The 21978-nt window shown below is 42.5% G+C and overlaps 1 protein-coding gene across 1 annotated transcript; it reads left to right on the plus strand.

Annotated features, from left to right (window-relative positions):
- The first annotated feature begins 404 nt into the window (after positions 1–404).
- Positions 405–20987, plus strand: LOC134743150 (uncharacterized). Its single transcript, XM_063676493.1, has 19 exons — positions 405–885; positions 1276–1398; positions 1888–2059; positions 2602–2753; positions 5685–5840; positions 6436–6656; positions 7260–7431; positions 7932–8098; positions 9243–9522; positions 10299–10382; positions 10712–10848; positions 11988–12141; positions 13091–13293; positions 13564–13648; positions 13929–14108; positions 14682–14840; positions 17663–17747; positions 17906–18111; positions 18469–20987. The coding sequence occupies exons 1-19, from the start codon at positions 448–450 to the stop codon at positions 19399–19401; spliced, it is 4107 nt and encodes a 1368-aa protein (XP_063532563.1). The 5' UTR covers positions 405–447; the 3' UTR covers positions 19402–20987.
- Positions 20988–21978: the final 991 nt, after the last annotated feature.

The raw sequence follows: 21978 nt of genomic DNA on the forward strand, positions 1-21978 counted from the left end.
CTAGCACCCAAAAGAAAAGGATGAGTTTAGTTATTTTAGTTCTTATTTACTGACAAGATTTGCTTGACCAACTATATCTTTCAGTAGGAGTAGCAGAGAAAGCGCTGTTATTGTTTGTCCTTGTCACAGTCTCACATTTTGTTTTATTCCCCACCGTAAATTTATTATGGTTTATGGTGGGCTACAAATCTACTCGACCAATCATATTGTCGCATTGCGTGTGTTTTGCCCCTTACGGGCGCACGCGTATAGCTCATCTATGTAATGCTAGGTCTATGGTTCTGTCCCTCACATATGTAGCACATCTATAGGATCCTACCATCTATGTCATCCGTTCATTCTTGGAGTCTTGATTCACTTCACTTTCATTCATTCTTTCTTGTCAAAATTGTGTCAATATAATATGAGGTCAATATCGTCAATATAAATAAATATTACAAAAACATTATGGCCCAATTAAGTGAAAATTTAGATTTTTCTGGTTTATTTAAGTTAGATGTCCTTGTCCATCTTGATATAGCTTCGTACAGTTTCTATGAACTTGGACTAAAAAAGTTCTTGGCTGTTTCCAGTAACAAGGAATTGTTATTCTTTTTTATTAATCGTGAATCAGAACGCACAGAGAAGAATTTAGATTGGGATTTTCTGGATAACCCGATCTTCTGTATGTGTTTTGAACCTAGTGGTACTTGGGTTCTTATCGTTAGCGAACAGAAGATCTTGCTCGTTCCGTTTCTTCCTCAATTTACGCCTCAAAATGTATTTGATTGTAAGTGGTCCCTCTCGAGTGTCACAGTTCTTCCCCTCGCAAATATTCCAAAGCCTACTACCGTCGTGTGGTGGCTTACTAAGGAATCCGAAAACATAATTATTATTGGATCTAAGGTAAGTTATTTCTGCCTAATACATGTTTTTAGGGTTCCATACCCAGAGGGTAACAACGGGAGCCTGTTACTAAGACTCCGCTGTCCGTCCGTCTGTCTTGTGTCTTGTCTGTCTGTCACCAGGCTGTATCTCATGAACCGTGATAGCTAGAAAATTGAAATTTTCACAGATGATGTATTTTGTTAAGTGTATGGAACCCTTCGTGCGCGAATCCGACTCGCACTTGGCCGGTTTTCTTGTGTAGGTTTAAACATAACATAATTTGTTATCCTCTAGCAGCCCAGAGACCTATAAAAAGGTGTCCCATTCCATTCTTATCTGAATCTTTATTTTGACAAATCAAAATTCTGGCTATAGGTTATTGAAATTTTTATTTACAATTTGTTACAGATTGGAACAGTGACATTTTATAGCTTGGAATCCCAAAGTGTGGTTGGAGAATGTAAAGTCTCAAGTGAAATCAAAGACTTACAGATTTGTTTTGATGATTCTTTAGATCTACTTGCTCTCTTGGTAATTATTTCATTGATATTGGTTATATGTACTGAAGTTTTTTATCTGTTTAGTTACCTACTTAAAACTTTAAGATAAGAGAAGGTATTTATGGGTGGAACTTATATGTATGTTAATTATCAGTGGGTCAACTTTTTGTGTTGTGATTTCGTTGTCCAGGGGACAATAGTGGTACAGTTTATTAGAAGGAATTTTGTGTCCTTTCATACTAACATGCTTAGTAGATGGCCCATTAGCATAAGGGCTTATAACTAACATATAACACAGTCTTAGTGTAAGGCCTAAGTGGACGCTCGAAGCTGAGTGTTTGGTGGGGTGTGCAGCATGGCGTCGAGCGTCCAAGGGGTTTGAGCAGCGTGCATCTAAGTTTAAAGCTTATTTATTTAGAAATTATATCAAGAGTCGCTTTATAAAATAGATAATACATGGCAATAAAATAATGTAAAAAATATAAATCATGATAAAATGACACAAGTTCAATATTTTCAGATCTCTGGAGGAAAGTTGCAGCAATGGAAATTAGTTCTAGAGCACAGGTCATACGGCTACAACTGGCTGCAGCAATGTCGAGCGCAGGCTGACAAGCGGGATGGCTTTATGTCTTACATCAAACAACTGTCCAAGGACAAAATCACACTCTTCAGTCAGGGTGGCAGCAAAGGTAATATGCCACACTGCCACACATCATATGTATTTTAATTATGTTTCCATGCAATTACAGTACCTACAGTCGCCATCAGATATATTGTCGTGGCCAAGGTGCTCAAAAATATCTGAACATGCTTATTAACATCTTGTTTATACAGGCTTTGTTCAAGTATTTGTAAGCACATTGGCCGCTACAATATATCTGATAGCGACTGTAACCAGCCAAGGTGGTTTTTTTAAATGTTGAGCCATAGCAGAAAATGTTGTTTAGTACACTAAACAACGTTTTCTATGGGTCCAATTTTGAAACCATAAAGGAAATTAACACTCTCATAGAAAACATTGGCTTTTTTGTACTTTTGGAGTAAATCTTAGTTTGAAAGAAATAGTTGTTCAGTGTGACATACTTATTCACCTTTTAGTGTATGGAACTCTATTACTTAAACATTTTACAGTTCCGTTGAACACATACACCTATATTATTATTATTACACATAATGAACCATTTCACTTTTCCCTTTAACCTATACAGCTTTACTATTTTTTTTTATCCAGATGACAAATCTCAACCCATAGAGTACTGTTTGAAGCCCACTGAATACCTGCCATCGTTTCGCAAGGGATCCAACAATTGGGCACTGTCAGCCCAGTATGTTAATGGAAGACATTTTCTTACAGCTTTTGAACTTAATGAAGGCACATTGATTGTAAGTTTAGAACTATGTTACACAGTTATTATCATAAAGTAAACAAAAGGAGTACTCTACGTTTTTTTTGGCCGCTATTTATTTACTACATATGGAATGTAACATACAAAAAGTTTGTCTTTAATTTGCTGTTCATTCATTATACGCAAGTAGTTAACGTAATGCATTTTGTTTTAAATACTGAATCGCGCTTGCTACACAACATTCTTTTATTCTTTATTGTATTGCAGTCATGTTCATAATACATTAGGTGTTACAGTTTGAGGATGGTAGGTACATGACACCCTGTCAGGGCACTCAATTTTCTTAAGTCTAGGTAAAATTACATGCATCTCATACAAATAGCAATTAAATCTATATTTATAACTTTATATTTTATTAACGTTTATGCAACGTTAAATGTCAAGTTCGTTTAGAAAATTGGTAAAATAATAAAATAATGATGCTAAATATTAAATGTCCAGGTTAATTTATACATAGATTTAAATGATGTGAAACAATATAGTTAATGTTAATTAACTATATGTCATTTTAGAAAATGCATAAATGTCAATAAATGTTTACAATAATATTTCAATAAAATTTAATTAATTCAATTTGGGTAAGTACATAGCATTATTTCAGTGTTTGGTCATTTAGAAATTCGTCTATTGTGTAATATGCTTTCTCTAGAAGAAGCTTTTTAAGCGTATTTTTAAACAGTTTATCATTCGGTTCCTGTTTTATACTGTCGGGTAGTTTATTTGTGATTCTAATACATTGATAATAAGGTCCCTTTCTGCACATAGCTAACTTGGTATTTGGTATGGCTAACTGATTCTTAGACCTACTATTAGTTTTACAGATTTCTCCTTTGGTTTTAAACAATTCCGAGTGGTTTCTAACAAAAAGTGCACACTCCAGTATATATATACACGGTAAGGTAAGTAGTCTATGTTTTACGAAATGAGGGCGACTGCTGTTTGGTATTCGTGTGTTTGTCAGAACACGGACGCATTTTTTCTGCATTATGAACAAATCATTGGCGTCAGTGCTTGGGTACCACAAGACCACACCATACCGGAGCCACGCGTACGCATATGCAAAATATGCGGTTAGCGCTGTTTCGAAATTTGTGTTTCTCTTTAGAATATTTAACGCATAGACAAACCGTGATAGTTTAGTTTTTACATTTTGAATATGACTTTTCCAGTTAACGCTAGTATCGATCGTTATCCCTAATAGTTTAAATTCACTAACTTCTTCAATAGACTGACCGTTTATTTCTAGTTTAATTTCCAAGGGTTGTTTCTGAGTTGGTCTAAATTGAATGATTTTAGTTTTTTTGAAATTTATCTGTAAATTATGGTCGGTAAGCCAATTTGTGACGCCTTCAAGAGTTTTCCGTATGCGGTCGGTACATTCCGTGCTATTTGTAGTATTTAAAAGTAGTGACACGTCGTCGGCGAACATAATACATGTTGTGTCTATTGTTTTTGGTAGGTCATTAATATATGCAATAAATAACAGACAAGAGATTACTGATCCTTGAGGGACAGAGCAAGTAGTTCGACGTATTTCCGATTTTACTGTTCTAATTTCGTTCGATTCTCTGTGGTAGTGTTCGATCTGCACTTGTTGGTATCGGTTTTGCAAGTACGACTTGATCCACTGATATGCTATACCCCTGATTCCCATAGCGTATAATTTATTTAGTAGGATGGGGTGGGATACCCTATCGTATGCCTTGGACATATCCAATAGTAGCCCTACTGCGTATTGTTTTTTGTCTATTAGATTTAAAGCTGATTGTATAAATGTGTACACTGCCAAAAACGTAGACCTTTTCTTTCTGAATCCGTATTGATTGGTGTCTAATAAATTATATTTTTCAAAAAAAGAATAAATACGATTTGACATTGTTTTTTCATATATTTTCGAGAGGGCCGGGAGCAAAGATATGGGTCTGTATTGACTTACATCATATTTATCGCCACCCGGTTTCAAAACTGGGTTTATTAGAGATATTTTAAGAGCGTCCGGAAATGTTCCTTCATCATAGGATTGGTTTATTAGCCAAGATATCGGAGTGCATAGTTCTGAAGCGCAAAGTTTAATTAATGCCGGCGGGATTTCGTCTGTGCCGTAGCTTTTTTTATTTTTCATATTTTTTATAATATTATATATTTCGCGAGTAGTAGTATGGTGTATAAATATGGAATTTAACGCGGATGTAATAGACTTTTTTCTTGCGTGCACCACCACATTACTTATTTCTTGTGTGCACTCATGCACACAGCACAATAAACAATATTAGCTTATTTACTAGTGCTGCAGTTTTAATGTGACTGAGCCATCTCTGCTCTTGAAACAAGAGCCGAGCCAAGAGCCTAACCGAAAGTTGAAAGGTTTGCGTGAGCAACAAGAGCGTATCTCCCTTCCACTACACCGGCTTCAGTCATTTAGAGACAGTTTTCGTTATGCTGCGTCTAAATGCTGGAACAATTTACCGCCACCGGTAGTTAACTGTAAGTCCCTCGCGGTTTTCAAACTACGTTGCGAGGTTCATTTACTGGACCTCCAAAAGGAAGTAACGTACACTTTTGGTTGAGTGACCTGCTCTATAGATATTAAATTTTAGTTAAGTTAGCACATTTTTTATCCACTGCGCAATGTTCGGTTTTTGCTATCCTGTCCTATATGTAAATGTTTATACTGTCCTTAACTAGATACAAATACGGCGGTGGCAGAACAACAGCGTCCGTTGCTGGAAGTATTTAGGGCTGCTGTGCCCCGAAGCCTTTTGGCACAGACATTAGCTGAGCCACTTACCCTTTCAATTAGTTTGTAAGCGTTATCGTGTACTTTTATTATGTACCTATATTCAAACTTTTTGAATAAGTCTTTTATTATTTATTATTATTTATGATTATAATTTGACATTCATTTCAGCTGGAAAGCCCAGAGGAAGAATCTCCATCGAGAACACTCAGACCACGTATTAAGAAGGATGGCCAGTATATACTAGGGCTTTGGTCGCAGAGACTTATATTTCTATTGAGGAAAAATGAGTTGGAAGTGCACAGTGCAAATTTTTCAGTTGTTCAAGTGAGTATCTCTTTTTGAGTGTTGACTAGTCGAATTGGTTCTATTGGCTATTGGTGCAAGTTGCGACTATATCTCAAAATAAAGGTCATTAGTTAAATGGAACTTCAAAATTGTTTGAAGTCTTTTCTAGGAAGAGTAGTCTCTACAAAAGAGACAAATCTTAACCATGTTAACTTTCCTGGAGTCTAAATTACTGAGTTAAGTCGTAAAGGTGAGGACTCCAGAGAATCAAGTCACTTTCCAACACTACTCAGAAATGGGCCAAGAAATTCTGAAGTGGGCATTACATGTTCATATTAAATTCGGGTTTCAACTTTTACTGAACAGTCTTATACTTTTATTTTACACGGGAATATATTTTCTTGTGAAATAAAACTATGAAAACGGATTATATCGTGTATATTGAATTTATAATACATCCCGATGTTTCGAACCCTTTACAGCGTCCGTGGTCAGCGGGTAGTTTTATTTCATGAGTAACTATCGCGGTGTAACCGAAGACAATATTATAATTTTTAGCATCAAACTGAATTATCACTTATTAGCAAATTAAGTAAAAGCAACTGGAGGATGCTTAATTAATTATTGTCTGTAGGGTGAAGGACTTCTAGGCACCAAAAGGGACTTCACAGAGCTATGGGCAGCGGAGCTCATAGGCGATGTCCGCGGCGCGCACATCATGTCGTCCAAGGAGCCGTCTAATGCTACCGGCGGTTGGAAGGAACCGACTTTCATGTGCGACCTTCAACTGCCGCGGTTTGCGCTGGACGGCTGCCTCGTTGTCACCTCCTGCGGGGCTTACATATTGAATACTGTGTAAGTTTCTTCCCAATCCCCTATTTCCATGTTAACTATAAATATCATTATGTTTTTCTTGCCCCAAAATCCCACGGCTAAGGACTGAACTGATGATAAACATGAAATATTTTTTTCACCTCAGCAGCTCGAACAAGCCTACTTTCGTCACTCCCTGGAGTGAGGAAAGTGCGACTTTCCTCACTCCAGGGAGTGAAACAATGTAGCTTTTTAATTTAGTGAAGGCCATGAACTTCATACTACGGTACGGTACGGTCCGGTCCGGTCCGGTCCCGTCCCGTATCGTATCGTATCGTACATATTATAATACTTTTTTTTCTGTTTATTCTGTGTAATTCGAAATACATTTTAACCTTTAATATGTTCTCATTACTGAGGTGAAAAATGATGTGTGCAACACGAGAGCAAAGTTATTTTACATCTCGTGTTTTTGAGTCCCTCGCTACGCTCAAGATTCTACCTTAGAATCACTCGCTTCGCTCGTGATTCAATTATAGAATCTTTCGCTTTCTTGGGACTCAGAATAAACACTCGCAAGAAAAACCAACTCTCTTGTTGTACAAATAACTAAAATTTAAAATCAAAGTCAATAATTCTGTTCAGGTCGGAACCGTGCGAATGGCTAGTGGGCGTTATAATGCGCGGCGGCGGCGGCGCGGAGCAACGCGCGGCCGCGCTCGGCGCGCCCGTGCCCACTCTCCTGCGCGCCTCGGCCGACATGCTGCTGTCGCGCGGCAAGATCGCGCCGGCCATGTACCTGTTCTCGCTGTCACAGGTTAGTTGTACAAATTGTACAGGTAGCTCGCAGTCGGCGTGGTACCTAGGCGCAACCTGTATTTGTTTTCTCTTTGTCAGGACAGTTGTACATACAAACTTGAAAAATGCGACTTATCTTAAAGAGTTACGGACCTCTATGCCTCTAAAGGTCGGAAAGATTATGAGACACTGACATGTGACCAAGAGAACCGGGTTGTTGTCACTAGATTATAATCGAAGGGGGCGCCTAGTTTTAACGTATTTTAGTATGTACACTATATGGATCAAAATGATTTGAAATAAATAATTGAATTGAATTGAATTATGTGGTTTGTTTACTATGGAGGCATATACTTCAAAACAAATATGTTAAATTTGAATATTCTACTGTTACTGCCGAAGCTAGCCAGCCAGGCTACAGTTAAAGTACCATTTTCACAAAACGTTACTTTAGCTTTTGCACGACTATTATTCCATTCTCTACGGCCTTCGTTTACTTCTTCTTTTATTCTATATCAGAGTCAGCCGGACGGATGGGTTGCTCGTTTGGGAGTGTTCGGACGCCTCCACGAACTGTCCATGTATAAACATACCGGTCATGCTGCGCTCGGCGCGCCCGCCGTCGCCATCAAAATGTTGGCGCTGCTGCTCAAGATGGGGACCAATGAGGAGGAAACGTTCGACATGTAAGTAGTTGAGTATATCCAACTCTTGGTTTTACATCCAGACGGGTGGGTCTGGGAGTTTTCGAACGTTTCCAAGGGCATGCGGCGCCCGCCGTCGCCATCAAAATATTAGCGTTGCTGCTCAAGATGGATACGAATGAGGAAAAAACATTTAACATAGGCGGTTATCACACTGGATGCGATTCGCACGTCGCTCCGATGTTTGAGCGAGACACGCTATGCGCGTATTATAGCGATATCCCGCTCGCACATCGGAATATCGACGTGCGAATCGCATCCAGGATGATAGCTGCCGTAAGCACTGCATTCGAAATGTACTAGGTATCCATCTAATTCTCGGTCCTACCAAAAAATCGCTTTTTGGTTTGTAATCGCGTACAGCGTACAGCAGCTGCGTAGCTTTAGTTTGCAATATGAACTAGAGATATAATATAATATAATATAACTGGCAACACTATAAAAAACCGGCCAAGTGCGAGTCGGACTCGCGCACCGAGGGTTCCGTACGTTTTAGTATTTGTTGTTATAGCGGCACCAGAAATACATCATCTGTGAAAATTTCAACTGTCTAGCTATCACGGTTCATGAGATACAGCCTGGTGACAGACAGACAGACGGACAGCGGAGTCTTAGTAATAGGGTCCCGCTTTTACCCTTTGGGTACGGAACCCTAAAAACCACGAAAAATGAATTGCGAAACCCCTAAGGGCCACTTGCACCATTCACTACCCCGGGGTTAACCACCTAAACCTGCAGTTACCATGGTTACCAGTACAATTTGACACTGGGTTAACGGTTTAACCGGTTAACTCCGGGTTAGTGGGATGGTGCAAGTGGCCCTAAGGGGTTCAGCAACTTTACTTTCAGCAATACTAAGTACTATGTCTAGCCTCAGTACAATCAATTTGACACTGGGTTAACGGTTTAACCGGTTAACTCCGGGTTAGTGGGATGGTGCAAGTGGCCCTAAGGGGTTTAGCAACTTTACTTTCAGCAATACTAAGTACTATGTCTAACCTCATGTTTTGTCGGATCTGCGCACTGCCCTACTAAAGTGACCCTTCATCTTTAAGTATGTATCGAAATAATTCCACTTCCAAACTAACATGAGTTGTAATCTCAATATTAGGTAATTTCTTTCCAGGGACGCAAAATTCACAACGCTCTCATCAGTCGAACTAACCGAACTCACATCGATCGCCGCCGCCATCGGTCTCTGGGCCCTAGTTCCATTGTTCAGTACTCACTGCGGTCACCCTGCCCTTATACTGACCGCACTGAAATCAAGGAAACTCTGCCGCAGCGCGATCAACTGTTTACTGCAACAGTTGTATATTGTGCCGCTGCTTTTAGTAGAAAATGCTCAGTGGCTGTTTGATTTTATAGCGGAGAAATGTGACAGTTTTGATACGAAGATTCTCAAGGTAAATTATCTATCGGTCTCTGTGACCTAGTTCCATTATTTAGCACACGCTGCGGTCACCCTTATACTGACCGCACTGAAATCGAGGAAACTGCCTCAACGCGATCAACTGTTTACTGCAACAGTTGTATATTGTGCCGCTGCTTTTAGTAGAAAATTCTCAGTGGCTGTTTGATTTTATAGCGGAGAAATGTGACAGTTTTGATACGAAGATTCTCAAGGTAAGTTACCTATCGGTCTCTGGGACTTAGTTCCAGTATTCAGCACACACTGCGGTCACCCCGCCCTTATACTGACCGCACTGAAATCGAGGAAACTGCCGCAGCGCGATCAACTGTTTACTGCAACAGTTGTATATTGTGCCGCTGCTTTTAGTAGAAAATGCTCAGTGGCTGTTTGATTTTATAGCGGAGAAATTTGAGAGTTTTGACATGAAGACTTTCAAGGTACCTAAGTTATCTGTCGGTCTCCGGGCCTGTCTGGGACGGTCTCTCTCAAGAACTTGGTCAGTAGTTTGCAATAGTTACATTTTTAGCACGAAAGTTTTCAAGGTAACTTACCTTTTACATTGAAAATATGCAGTCTAATGCACAATGGAGACCAGAATCGCTAAGTCCAAGCAGTTTTTGTCGAAACCCAAGGACCTAAAAATTTGCATGCAGTGTTTTTTCACAGTCAAATTGTATGGTACGAAAATTTCGAGTGTGTATACTAGTCATCGTAATTGGAAATTTAAAAATGGCCGTATGTTGAATTATAATTTTGTATTTTTTTCAGTGCTTCTGTTTATGGTTGAATCCTATGCAAGAACAATTGCGACCTGTTATGCGAGATTTAAATCAGGGAATATCTTCAATCTACGTAAGTACTTACCTCTATAACTATTCTTAAATTATTTTCAATCTTTTAGATTCTTGTTCAGTACAATCTAGGAACAGTACTTCTGACATTCTTGTTTGTACACTTTGTACATAAATATATGTCGCTTGTTAGTTGTATGTCAGCTCCCCACTGAAGCGCCAAGGCTTGCCGTGATATTTTGCTGAGTGAGGGTGTTTCGTAGCATCCGTTCGTTTTATTCTATATATCCTTAATATTTTTTAGAATTAATTTATGCACCTTATTTCATTCCAAGTCGTGTCAGAAGCTAAAGATATTACACTCCTTGCCTACTTTACCTTTTTTTTCAGACAACAAGAATGCTCCAGCTAATATCGACATTTATGCGTGTAGCCTGCTCTCTCGAAGCCCGCAGCCCGTGCCCAGACATCCACCTCGAATTGACGCCAACCTCTGAAACGTGGAAGAATCAGTTTGTACCCAGGAGGTAAATTGCTTCGCATAAATATAAACAAAAATTTTGTGTCACTTAAAGTTACTTAATTGCCAGTCTTGAAAAGCCAATGATTCTCTATTCAAACATCTGTCTTTATCTAATTCCTAATACAGGAACAAAGGCAACCAATGATAAGATTCTAAATTCCCATAGACAGCTGTTTGGTGGATATTTACCGTTTTTTCAAGCCAGGCCATTTTGAGAAAGGTGATTTTCTGTAGTGCGATAAGAGCATGTCATATATTTTTTGAATGCTTTTCTGTGCAACATATTATTGTAAGTGACTGTACAGCTATAGTATTTTATACAATCGTGATATAATAGAGAGCTTTTCAGTCGAGTACCGTGTTTAAGCAACGAAGCTTGCTGAGTTGCTTAAGTTAAGGTACGAGATTGAAAAGCTTGATTATATCACTATTGTATACAATACTTTTTCTACGAGACAAAACATAATACTTTCAACTAGTAGAATCATATAAGTAAACAAACCAAAAGTATACAGCTAAGATACGCGAGCTGCCGCAGCCCGCGATACCTCGCGGCACGGCCGCCGGGCCCGGCGCCCCCGGCGGATTGGTCAACGACACCTCCTCGTAACTCATGAGGCCCTGGTACCTGCTCCTTGCTAAATTCAGTTTTAAGACAGTTTTTTTCTCGATTTTGGCCACCGTAGCCTATGGAGACTAACAATCAACGCTAAGCTGTTTTCGTAGGGTATGGATGTTGCTATATGAAGGGTGTCACATGCGCGTTTCTGACTTATGAAGCAATTATTTCTACTACAACATAAAATAAAATGTTTTTGTTGGCCAACCAATCACAAAGCAGATGCGATAATTTGCATTAAATCCAGTCTCCTTAAACAAGAAACATTTTATCAAAATGTATGAAGTTCTATTTTCAAAATTTTTATAATTGACTAAACCGTATCGATAAAATTCTTATGCTTGAGTCGGAAGTGCCATGGACTATCCAACGTTGAAAAGAGTAAGGTTGTAGTGTTGCATGTTAAGTTGTAATACACAGATTATACTCGACGAGTAGAAAAAATTGTTTAAGATATCATAGGTATACCAGCTAGAATATCTTAGCTATAGTGGTTAAATAATTGTTTGATTTTGCTTTTAAAGGACACTCAGCTGCGGTTTAGGACACTGGGCGCTAACCGACGACGGGAACGCCAAAGTGATGATGACAGAGACGCCGGTCAATACGGAAGTGATCGGCAGAGTCGTGGACGTGGCTTGTGGAAGACATCACACATTGATTTTGACGGAGAATGGGGTGAGTCCGAGATATTTTCACAAGGAAATGTCGAGACAACACCATATTTAAATTCTGTTTGTATTTTTTATTTTTGAAATTAGTTCCGTTTTAAACAAATCTGACTTATTACCTGACTATTATTTTGGATTATGGATTGTCTCCGAAACAAATACCGAAGGAGCCATTAATCCAAATAATATCTTACGTAAGGCCTTTGCTTAGCTTATTATATGCTACATGCGTACTATTTCCCCTCTGCCGAAGCATAGGCACAACTGTGCCTATGGCGGTGCATGTTGTGACTCGTCAGTACACAAAAAGAGATCGACATGTGCAAGATTTGTCTTTGACGTGTGTCATTTTCTATGTATCTGTGTCGTCATTACAGATTGGATTTTGTATGTAAGTAGTGAGTGAGAAGTGCGCCTGTGTGCACGTTTGCCCCCGCAAAAAATGGCAGAATGATTTGTACGGTAAGATATCGCTTAGACTCTTCCCTTCCGACGTGTCGGAAGCCGGTGTCGCTCGAAGTACGTTGGACAAAATTTTGAACAAAGTAGGACTAGCAGGAGAAAGGGTTCTGAAAGTTTTAGATCATAATGTTAACTTGCGTTAACAGGCGTATGGGATACCCTCTATTATTTATCGAACTCTCGATGGCTTACCTACTTTACGTATCCACCAGGGTACGTAGTTCACGAGAAAGTCCATAGGTGGCGCTATAATCAAAAGACATAGGTTTAGGATAATGATAAAAGATACTACTCGTTCACGTTCCGAATATACGCCATAAGACATATACGCTGGTTTCCCTCCGACTCCTGCCATCACATAAAGAATACTTTATTTTAAAACAGAATGATTAATTACACCTCGCCCAGACAACATCACGCTGAACCACATTATGCTCGTACTCATCGTGAAGGAGTCAATTACTACAGCTTTTATATCGTACTATCCTTGTCAGATATACGCGGCAGGAGACAACAGCTACGGGCAGCTAGGCGTGGGCGCGGCGTGGGGCGGCGCGGAGGCGGGGGGCGGCGCGCTGCTGCGGGCGCGGGCGCGGGCGCGGGGCCCGGGGGGGGACACCGCGCCCGTCACCGCGGTGGCTGCCGGCCATTACCACTCGGCTGCCGTCGACCAGGGCGGCCGGCTCTACACTTGGGGGTGACTACTGTACTTATTCCTGACAGTCATACGTAGCAGGTGAAAATAGCTAATGGTAACTAGATGGCTGGGGGTGAATACTTTTTTTTTATTTTTTATTTTTTTTATTTGGGGCATCAACAGCAATACAAAAATGCTGCAGCAATACTGTAGTTATACGCGGCAGACGACGACAGCTAAGGGTAAATAGGTGGTCACGGTGCACGGCTCTTTAATGCTGCGAGCTTGTAGTTTTGATAAATGGATAATTGAACATTTTTATCTTTTAAGATGGGGCGTGCACGGTCAGCTCGGTCTCGGCACCATCGATGACAAATGGACTCCGCAGCTAGTCACTAAGTTCCAGGGCAGAAAAGTAAGGACGATCTTTGTTACCGGGCCACCAGGTTCAGACAGCGATTAAACAATACTTTTTTACCACGATTCTGAAATTGAACCCTTTTTTATGTCCATGGTACTAACGATAGTTCAGTTCCCCGATTTCTGATTTAAGTATTAAATTGGTACAAAATATTGGGTAGTAAATTGTCATTTTGAACTGTCATTTCAGTGTCTGGGATATAAAAACAGTTTAGTAGCAGCTTCACTTCAACGAAAATTCTACGTCAATTAAAGCATGTTTTTTTATCTGATAGGTACTGCGCGTGGGCTGCGGCGCGTGTCACACCGTAGTGTTGACCCGTAACGGCGAGGTGTGGGCGATGGGCGCCGGCGTGTTCGGCCAGCTCGGCTCGAGCGCGCGCGATAAGAGCTCGCTGCCGCTGCGGGTTGCGCTCGACGCTGTTGAGAACATTGCGGTTGGATACTTTCACAATGTAAGTGTATAGCTGCTGCGTCTGTCGTACTGTACTGGTGATTTATAAATGTGAGCGATGGGCGAAAGTTCGGTCAGCTCGGCTCCAGCGCGCGCGAAAATAGCTCTCTACCGCTGTGGGTCGCGCTCGACGCCGTCGAGAACATCATTATTTTGACGACCGGTCTGGCATAGTGGGTAGTGATCCTGCCTGTGAAGCCGATGGTCCTGGGTTCGAATCCCGGTAAGGGCATTTATTTGTGTGATGAGCACAGATATTTGTTCCTGAGTCATGGGTGTTTTCTATGTATTTAAGTATTTATATATTATATATATCGTTGTCTGAGTACCCATAACACAAACCTCCTTGGGCTTACCGTGAGACTTAGTCAATCTGTGTAAGAATGTCCTATAAAATTTATTTATTTATTTATTATACAATCTACGAGAACAACATTATAATCAAATATGAATAAGGTGAAAAATTTAAAGGTTAACCCAAGGAAAAACAAACGGAAGGGAATATCAAAAATTTAACCGAGGAGGATAATTTTTAGGCTAGCCTTGTTTGATTGGGTACCTGTTTTTGTTTCAGTTGGCGCTAACTCAAAAGCGCGAGCTGTGGTGCTGGGGCGCCAGTCCGCAGCAGGTCCGCGCCGCGGCCGCGCGCCGCGACCCGCCCCCCGGGCCGCGCGACCCGCACCTCACACCCGCCAGGGTCGACACCAGTAGAGTAGCGGCACCCATCCTACAGGTACACTACACTAACAGTTAGCGCGAGCTGTGGTGCTGGGGCGCGACCCGCCCCCCGGCCCGCGCGACCCGCACCTCACACCCGCCAGGGTCGACACCAGTAGAGTAGCGGCACCCATCCTACAGGTACACTACACTAACAGTTAGTGCGAGCTGTGGTGCTGGGGCGCGACCCGCCCCCCGGCCCGCGCGACCCGCACCTCACACCCGCCAGGGTCGACACCAGTAGAGTAGCGGCACCCATCCTACAGGTACACTACACTAACAGTTAGCGCGAGCTGTGGTGCTGGGGCGCGACCCGCCCCCCGGCCCGCGCGACCCGCACCTCACACCCGCCAGGGTCGACACCAGTAGAGTAGCGGCACCCATCCTACAGGTACACTACACTAACAGTTAGTGCGAGCTGTGGTGCTGGGGCGCGACCCGCCCCCCGGCCCGCGCGACCCGCACCTCACACCCGCCAGGGTCGACACCAGTAGAGTAGCGGCACCCATCCTACAGGTACACTACACTAACAGTTAGTGCGAGCTGTGGTGCTGGGGCGCGACCCGCCCCCCGGGCCGCGCGACCCGCACCTCACACCCGCCAGGGTCGACACCAGTAGAGTAGCGGCACCCATCCTACAGGTACACTACACTAACAGTTAGTGCGAGCTGTGGTGCTGGGGCGCGACCCGCCCCCCGGGCCGCGCGACCCGCACCTCACACCCGCCAGGGTCGACACCAGTAGAGTAGCGGCACCCATCCTGCAGGTACACTACACTAACAGTTAGTGCGAGCTGTGGTGCTGGGGCGCGACCCGCCCCCCGGGCCGCGCGACCCGCACCTCACACCCGCCAGGGTCGACACCAGTAGAGTAGCGGCACCCATCCTACAGGTACACTACACTAACAGTTAGTGCGAGCTGTGGTGCTGGGGCGCGACCCGCCCCCCGGGCCGCGCGACCCGCACCTCACACCCGCCAGGGTCGACACCAGTAGAGTAGCGGCACCCATCCTACAGGTACACTACACTAACAGTTAGTGCGAGCTGTGGTGCTGGGGCGCGACCCGCCCCCCGGGCCGCGCGACCCGCACCTCACACCCGCCAGGGTCGACACCAGTAGAGTAGCGCCGCACCCATCCTACAGGTACACTACACTAACAGTTAGTGCGAGCTGTGGTGCTGGGGCGCGACCCGCCCCCCGGGCCGCGCGACCCGCACCTCACACCCGCCAGGGTCGACACCAGTAGAGTAGCGGCACCCATCCTACAGGTACACTACACTAACAGTTAGTGCGAGCTGTGGTGCTGGGGCGCGACCCGCCCCCCGGGCCGCGCGACCCGCACCTCACACCCGCCAGGGTCGACACCAGTAGAGTAGCGGCACCCATCCTACAGGTACACTACACTAACAGTTAGTGCGAGCTGTGGTGCTGGGGCGCGACCCGCCCCCCGGGCCGCGCGACCCGCACCTCACACCCGCCAGGGTCGACACCAGTAGAGTAGCGGCACCCATCCTACAGGTACACTACACTAACAGTTAGTGCGAGCTGTGGTGCTGGGGCGCGACCCGCACCTCACACCCGCCAGGGTCGACACCAGTAGAGTAGCGGCACCCATCCTACAGGTACACTACACTAACAGTTAGTGCGAGCTGTGGTGCTGGGGCGCGACCCGCACCTCACACCCGCCAGGGTCGACACCAGTAGAGTAGCGGCACCCATCCTACAGGTACACTACACTAACAGTTAGTGCGAGCTGTGGTGCTGGGGCGCGACCCGCCCCCCGGGCCGCGCGACCCGCACCTCACACCCGCCAGGGTCGACACCAGTAGAGTAGCGCCGCACCCATCCTACAGGTACACTACACTAACAGTTAGTGCGAGCTGTGGTGCTGGGGCGCGACCCGCCCCCCGGGCCGCGCGACCCGCACCTCACACCCGCCAGGGTCGACACCAGTAGAGTAGCGGCACCCATCCTACAGGTACACTACACTAACAGTTAGTGCGAGCTGTGGTGCTGGGGCGCGACCCGCCCCCCGGGCCGCGCGACCCGCACCTCACACCCGCCAGGGTCGACACCAGTAGAGTAGCGGCACCCATCCTACAGGTACACTACACTAACAGTTAGTGCGAGCTGTGGTGCTGGGGCGCGACCCGCCCCTCGGGCCGCGCGACCCGCACCTCACACCCGCCAGGGTCGACACCAGTAGAGTAGCGGCACCCATCCTACAGGTACACTACACTAACAGTTAGTGCGAGCTGTGGTGCTGGGGCGCGACCCGCCCCCCGGGCCGCGCGACCCGCACCTCACACCCGCCAGGGTCGACACCAGTAGAGTAGCGGCACCCATCCTACAGGTACACTACACTAACAGTTAGTGCGAGCTGTGGTGCTGGGGCGCGACCCGCACCTCACACCCGCCAGGGTCGACATCTGTAGAGTTGCGGCACCCATCCTACAGGTACTACATTGACCTCAAGGCGCCGGAACGCCCGCTCCGAGCTAGCACGCTCAACGCAGACCGCCATACATTTCTTTTAAATATAAGGCGATCGGCGTCAGAACGAGCGTTTTGCGGTCGAGACGTAAGTAGACAGTCCGTAGGTCCGTACTGCAGCAGCCTGCAGTAACAGGCGGTCTAACTGGGATGTCGGACTTCAGTTAAGAGCAGTAGAAGCGTGAGGTACTGGGGCACGCACCAGGCCATAATAAAAGGTCATTTTAACAAGAACGCGGCGCTCCATGGGGCTTTTTTGAAATAATTATTTCACTAATTTCTAATCGAGTCAATGTTTAACTCTAAAATCTTTAGAACGTAACCTTTTTAACCTTTGTATTGCAGATGTCAGCTGGTTGGCACCATTCATGCATTGTCGACAGTGCGGGCACGCTGTACTCGTGGGGTTTGAACTTCGACGGACAGTTAGGTCAGTATCTCCATGATAATTCATTCATTTTCGTTTTAGAGTATATCCAGATCTAATGCTGCTAATAGCGCACCATTTGTAATATGAACTGTAACTGCGTGTATTTCATAGGTATAGGGGTAATACAATGTGCAAAGATCTGTTTTTTTTTGTTATAGGAAGTGGTGACAGAAAACAAATACCAATACCAACCGAAGTAAGGATCCGAACGGATTCGCAGCCCGACAACGCGCAAGTGGCCAAGCCTTCCACCACACCACGCGACGACGGGCCGTCTAAGGCGCTCGTGGCGTGTGGAGGGGACTTTACTGTGTATATTGACGACGATGGCAGGATTTATGCCACTGGCAACATGCACTTGCAAGTAAGTAAAAATATCAACCTCGCTACTTAATGTGCCGTGATACAATTTTATGTTAAAGCATTCTAAACAATTCGTAAAATTATAAATTCACTCTTCATTTCAATCACATTATCACAGGTGATGTAGAAGTTAGTAACGTGACTTTTCGTTTATCGAAATCAGCTGATTTTATTGTCAGGTGTAGTTTGTCACAGTAAAATATAATTTACTGCGAATTTTATGACGTCCAACTTGCAGGATAAACCATGCAAGATGTACGAGAGAGAACTTAATCAAGTGCGCAGAACCTGATTTTGATGTAAAACATATAATAAAGCCTATATAAAAAAAAAATATAATTACTTTTTTACTTTACAGACTAACAACGAAAAGGAAAAAGGCAGCAATCGCGTCATAATGATGAAAACGACTAAACGCGTCATCAAAATCCCCGCCAGCCGCTCCAACAACAAGTTCCTCTTCCAGCCCATCGACAGGATCGACATCATGTTCCCTTTCGACATCGACGGCTCGCAGAGGAAACCTTTAGAACCGAGACTTAACCCCCTCACGTCCTGCAACGATTTCAAAAAGAAATCATGGGCCGATGACATCATTCTGCTTCTAAGGGAATATATTAACGAGGACATACTCGCCAACAACCTTAACATGGCAGCTAAACTCGCTTTCCATAACAAAAAATACTCGGATTGTTTAAAACTTCTGTTAGAGAATTTAAAATCCAGTCCACAAGAAGACCGTCTCTACCTCACTCATACGGAATTTGAGGTGAATGAAAACAAAAGCGCCTCACCTAAATATCTACGCAAAGAAGATGAACTCAAAATTGTTATAACAAACATAATGTCTAAGAGAATCAAAGACATATCCCTGACTATACTCAACGAAGATCCCTATCCTGTGATAGATTCTTCTATATACCAGAGTTTGCCGTGTTGCTGCAATGAAATGAAATATATACCAAAGAAAACCATCGCTACATCTACTACCCTTATAACAGAAATCGACTTATCAGAAAAAGCAGCAAATGTAATTGATAGATGCATCAGTATTTTCCCTGTCGATACTAAACTGTGGGAGGTATGTTTCCGCCTCTCAAAGGACTTTTACTTGGAAAATAATTTGGCAGTTGCAGAGTTAGAAAAAGTGTTACGTAAATACATGGAGTCTAACGCTACGACGATGGCGGGTGCCATAATGTACTCAAATGATTGTGCTCAATACAGTCAAATTTTGTCGCCCAAGTTCTACTTGAACATGTGCAGCGAAGTACTTGATACGTGGGGCTGAAGAAATGAAAGGTTTTATTTTGTGGATATTTCCTTGCGGTATCTATCAGAAATGTATTAATTATATGGCGAAATTAAGTGGGACATGGCATATCAAAGCAATAACGAGCGATTGAAGTTTCAATGGATAGAGATTTTAACGAGAACCCTTAAATGCATGATATTTTATTTTTGGTTGGGAAAAAATGTTTTTATTTAGTTATTTGGATGTAGGATCTAGAAATCTGTGAGCTGTCCAATGCTTTGTATATATTTGGCAGCAATATGCATTTAAGGGTTAAATTTGGAGTATTAAATTACCTAAAATTTAAATTGAAAGATTTTAGTGTAAATTGACCTTCACTACATTAAATTTTATTTGATTGAGGTTTTTAAAGGGTCGGCAACGCGCGTGTTATATCTCTGGTGTTGCATGCGTCCATAGGCGGGCCGTATGCTTGATTGCCACCGACGTGGTATAAAAATTGACCTTCAATAAACATTTATATAATAAATAAATATTTTGCTGATTATCTTATTTAGGAGAGCTTATATTTTAGTAAATCAAATCTGTCCAACTAATGTGATAATTTATCTTCGTTTCTTTTTTAAAGCTGATTGTTGTGAATGTGATCTATTGACTTGTCAATTTGTGTTTGTTGTTTGATTAGTTGTGATAGAAGTGTTAATGTGTGATGGTTCGTGTTTGAGTGTTTATGTTAGCTTGTTGTTAGGAAATATACATGAGTAATAATACTAATAATTGTCGTGCTATGAATTTAACCATATTAATTGTTACCCACCTAAACCTATATTTGTTGTATTTTCTTCTAGTCGCTATTGTTTTACCTGTTAAAGATGCGTAGGATATTGTTTTATATTTGTATTTAACGCTTAAGCGAGTTTTTTTTTACAGTTACATAATATTTGTGTGGCCATTTTCATTTCTATGACGCCATTACTAAGATTACAGAGACCAACTTTAGTCAAACTATATTTTCTATGATGTTATGAACAAACTAATTGTCTTCATTATCATTTGTGAAAAATTTGTTACTAGCTCATTGTTTTTATATCTTTAATTAAAGTTTTAGGTAAGAAATATTCTTTTTGATATTATAGAAAAGATTGTGTCAATCTATTTTAGGTATTTTTTTTAACAAAATCCTAACAAACTTTTCTTCTGTTCCTTCTCCTATAATCACCATCATATTAGCCGAAAGACGTCCACTGCTGGACATAACGTCCCCCAGGGATTTCCTCAACGACCGGTCGTGCGCTGCCCTCACTCATCGGCTCCCTGCGATCTTAACCAGATCTTCGGACCATCTTGTTGTAGGTTTTCCTGTTGCGTCTTCCGGTTCGCGGAAATACTTTCCCTGTCCTTTTCCTATCAAATACATAAGCTGGCTTAGAGCCACCCCACACTAGCGTCTTGTAGTCAGCGCTATGAAAATGGCGTCGCTGCGCAGTTGCGCCAACGTTGCGTCGAGCATCAACCATAGATTAGGCGCCGACGCTCCGGAGACGCTAGTGTGAGGACTGCGAGGTGGCTGGTAGTAGAAACTAACTACTTTCAGTGAAGTAGCAGGCTCAAATAATAAGAGCTTTACTGTTAGAAGTATTAGAACAAAAATAAATTATTTTCAGAAAATACTTTAATTTGTTTTTATTTCAAGTAGAAACACTACTATATAAATTATAAAATGAAATAAACCCTTGCCTTGGTCACTTTTTCTTAGTATATGACATTTATTTCAGTTGATAAGAGCTTTATTACTCTGTAAGTGTAAGCTGACTATCGCATCGCCCATTCTCGGGGTAAAGATTATTCTAAAGCGAGGTTTAGACTAGCAAGAACTTGCATGCAATTCTCATTACATTGCGGTAAATGATAAACATTTTGAATGCAGTTAACCTTAGGCCTTAGTAGTCAGCAATGTAACGTAAATTGCATGCAAGTTCTTGCTAGTCTAAACCTCGCTTAACGTTCCATTGCGACTTACCACAATGGTCGGTCGATTTGAATTAGACCATAGGAAAAAATCTATGAAACACCTCGTTGGCCTTTTCTATTGTCTTCACAAATACACATTCATTCATGCAGAACTTTGCAAATTATATTATTTTATGAGATTGTTTTACTGACTTCTAATCAATGTTACTGTAATACAATAAAATATTATAATCAAAAACAAATACATTAATAAAATACCATATCAACTCATAGATTTTTTTATTAATAACTTCCCTATTTCGTCAGGTGACAACCAAAACTCACTAATTACTAAAAAAATATTAAACAAAAATCAACCTTACATTGGTACTAATACACTATGGCTATGAACTTGCAGTGGTAATTTTGGTTGTAACCTGACGATTTATGCCTGTGACACCAGTCAAAAGCCTAAATATACCTATATTTAGGCATATTATAATGCACATCAATTATGAATGTGAATACTACCTAAAAATTATTCAGAATTTGGAAAACCCTTTGTACCGAGTAAATACCAGTCAAGACAGAACCTCAGTGAGGTTTTATCGATGGAGTGTAGTTATAAGTATCAATAGCTTTTAAATTTTAGGTTCTGCAAGA

Source organism: Cydia strobilella, chromosome 7, assembly GCF_947568885.1.
Source record: "Cydia strobilella chromosome 7, ilCydStro3.1, whole genome shotgun sequence".
NCBI lineage: Eukaryota > Metazoa > Arthropoda > Insecta > Lepidoptera > Tortricidae > Cydia > Cydia strobilella.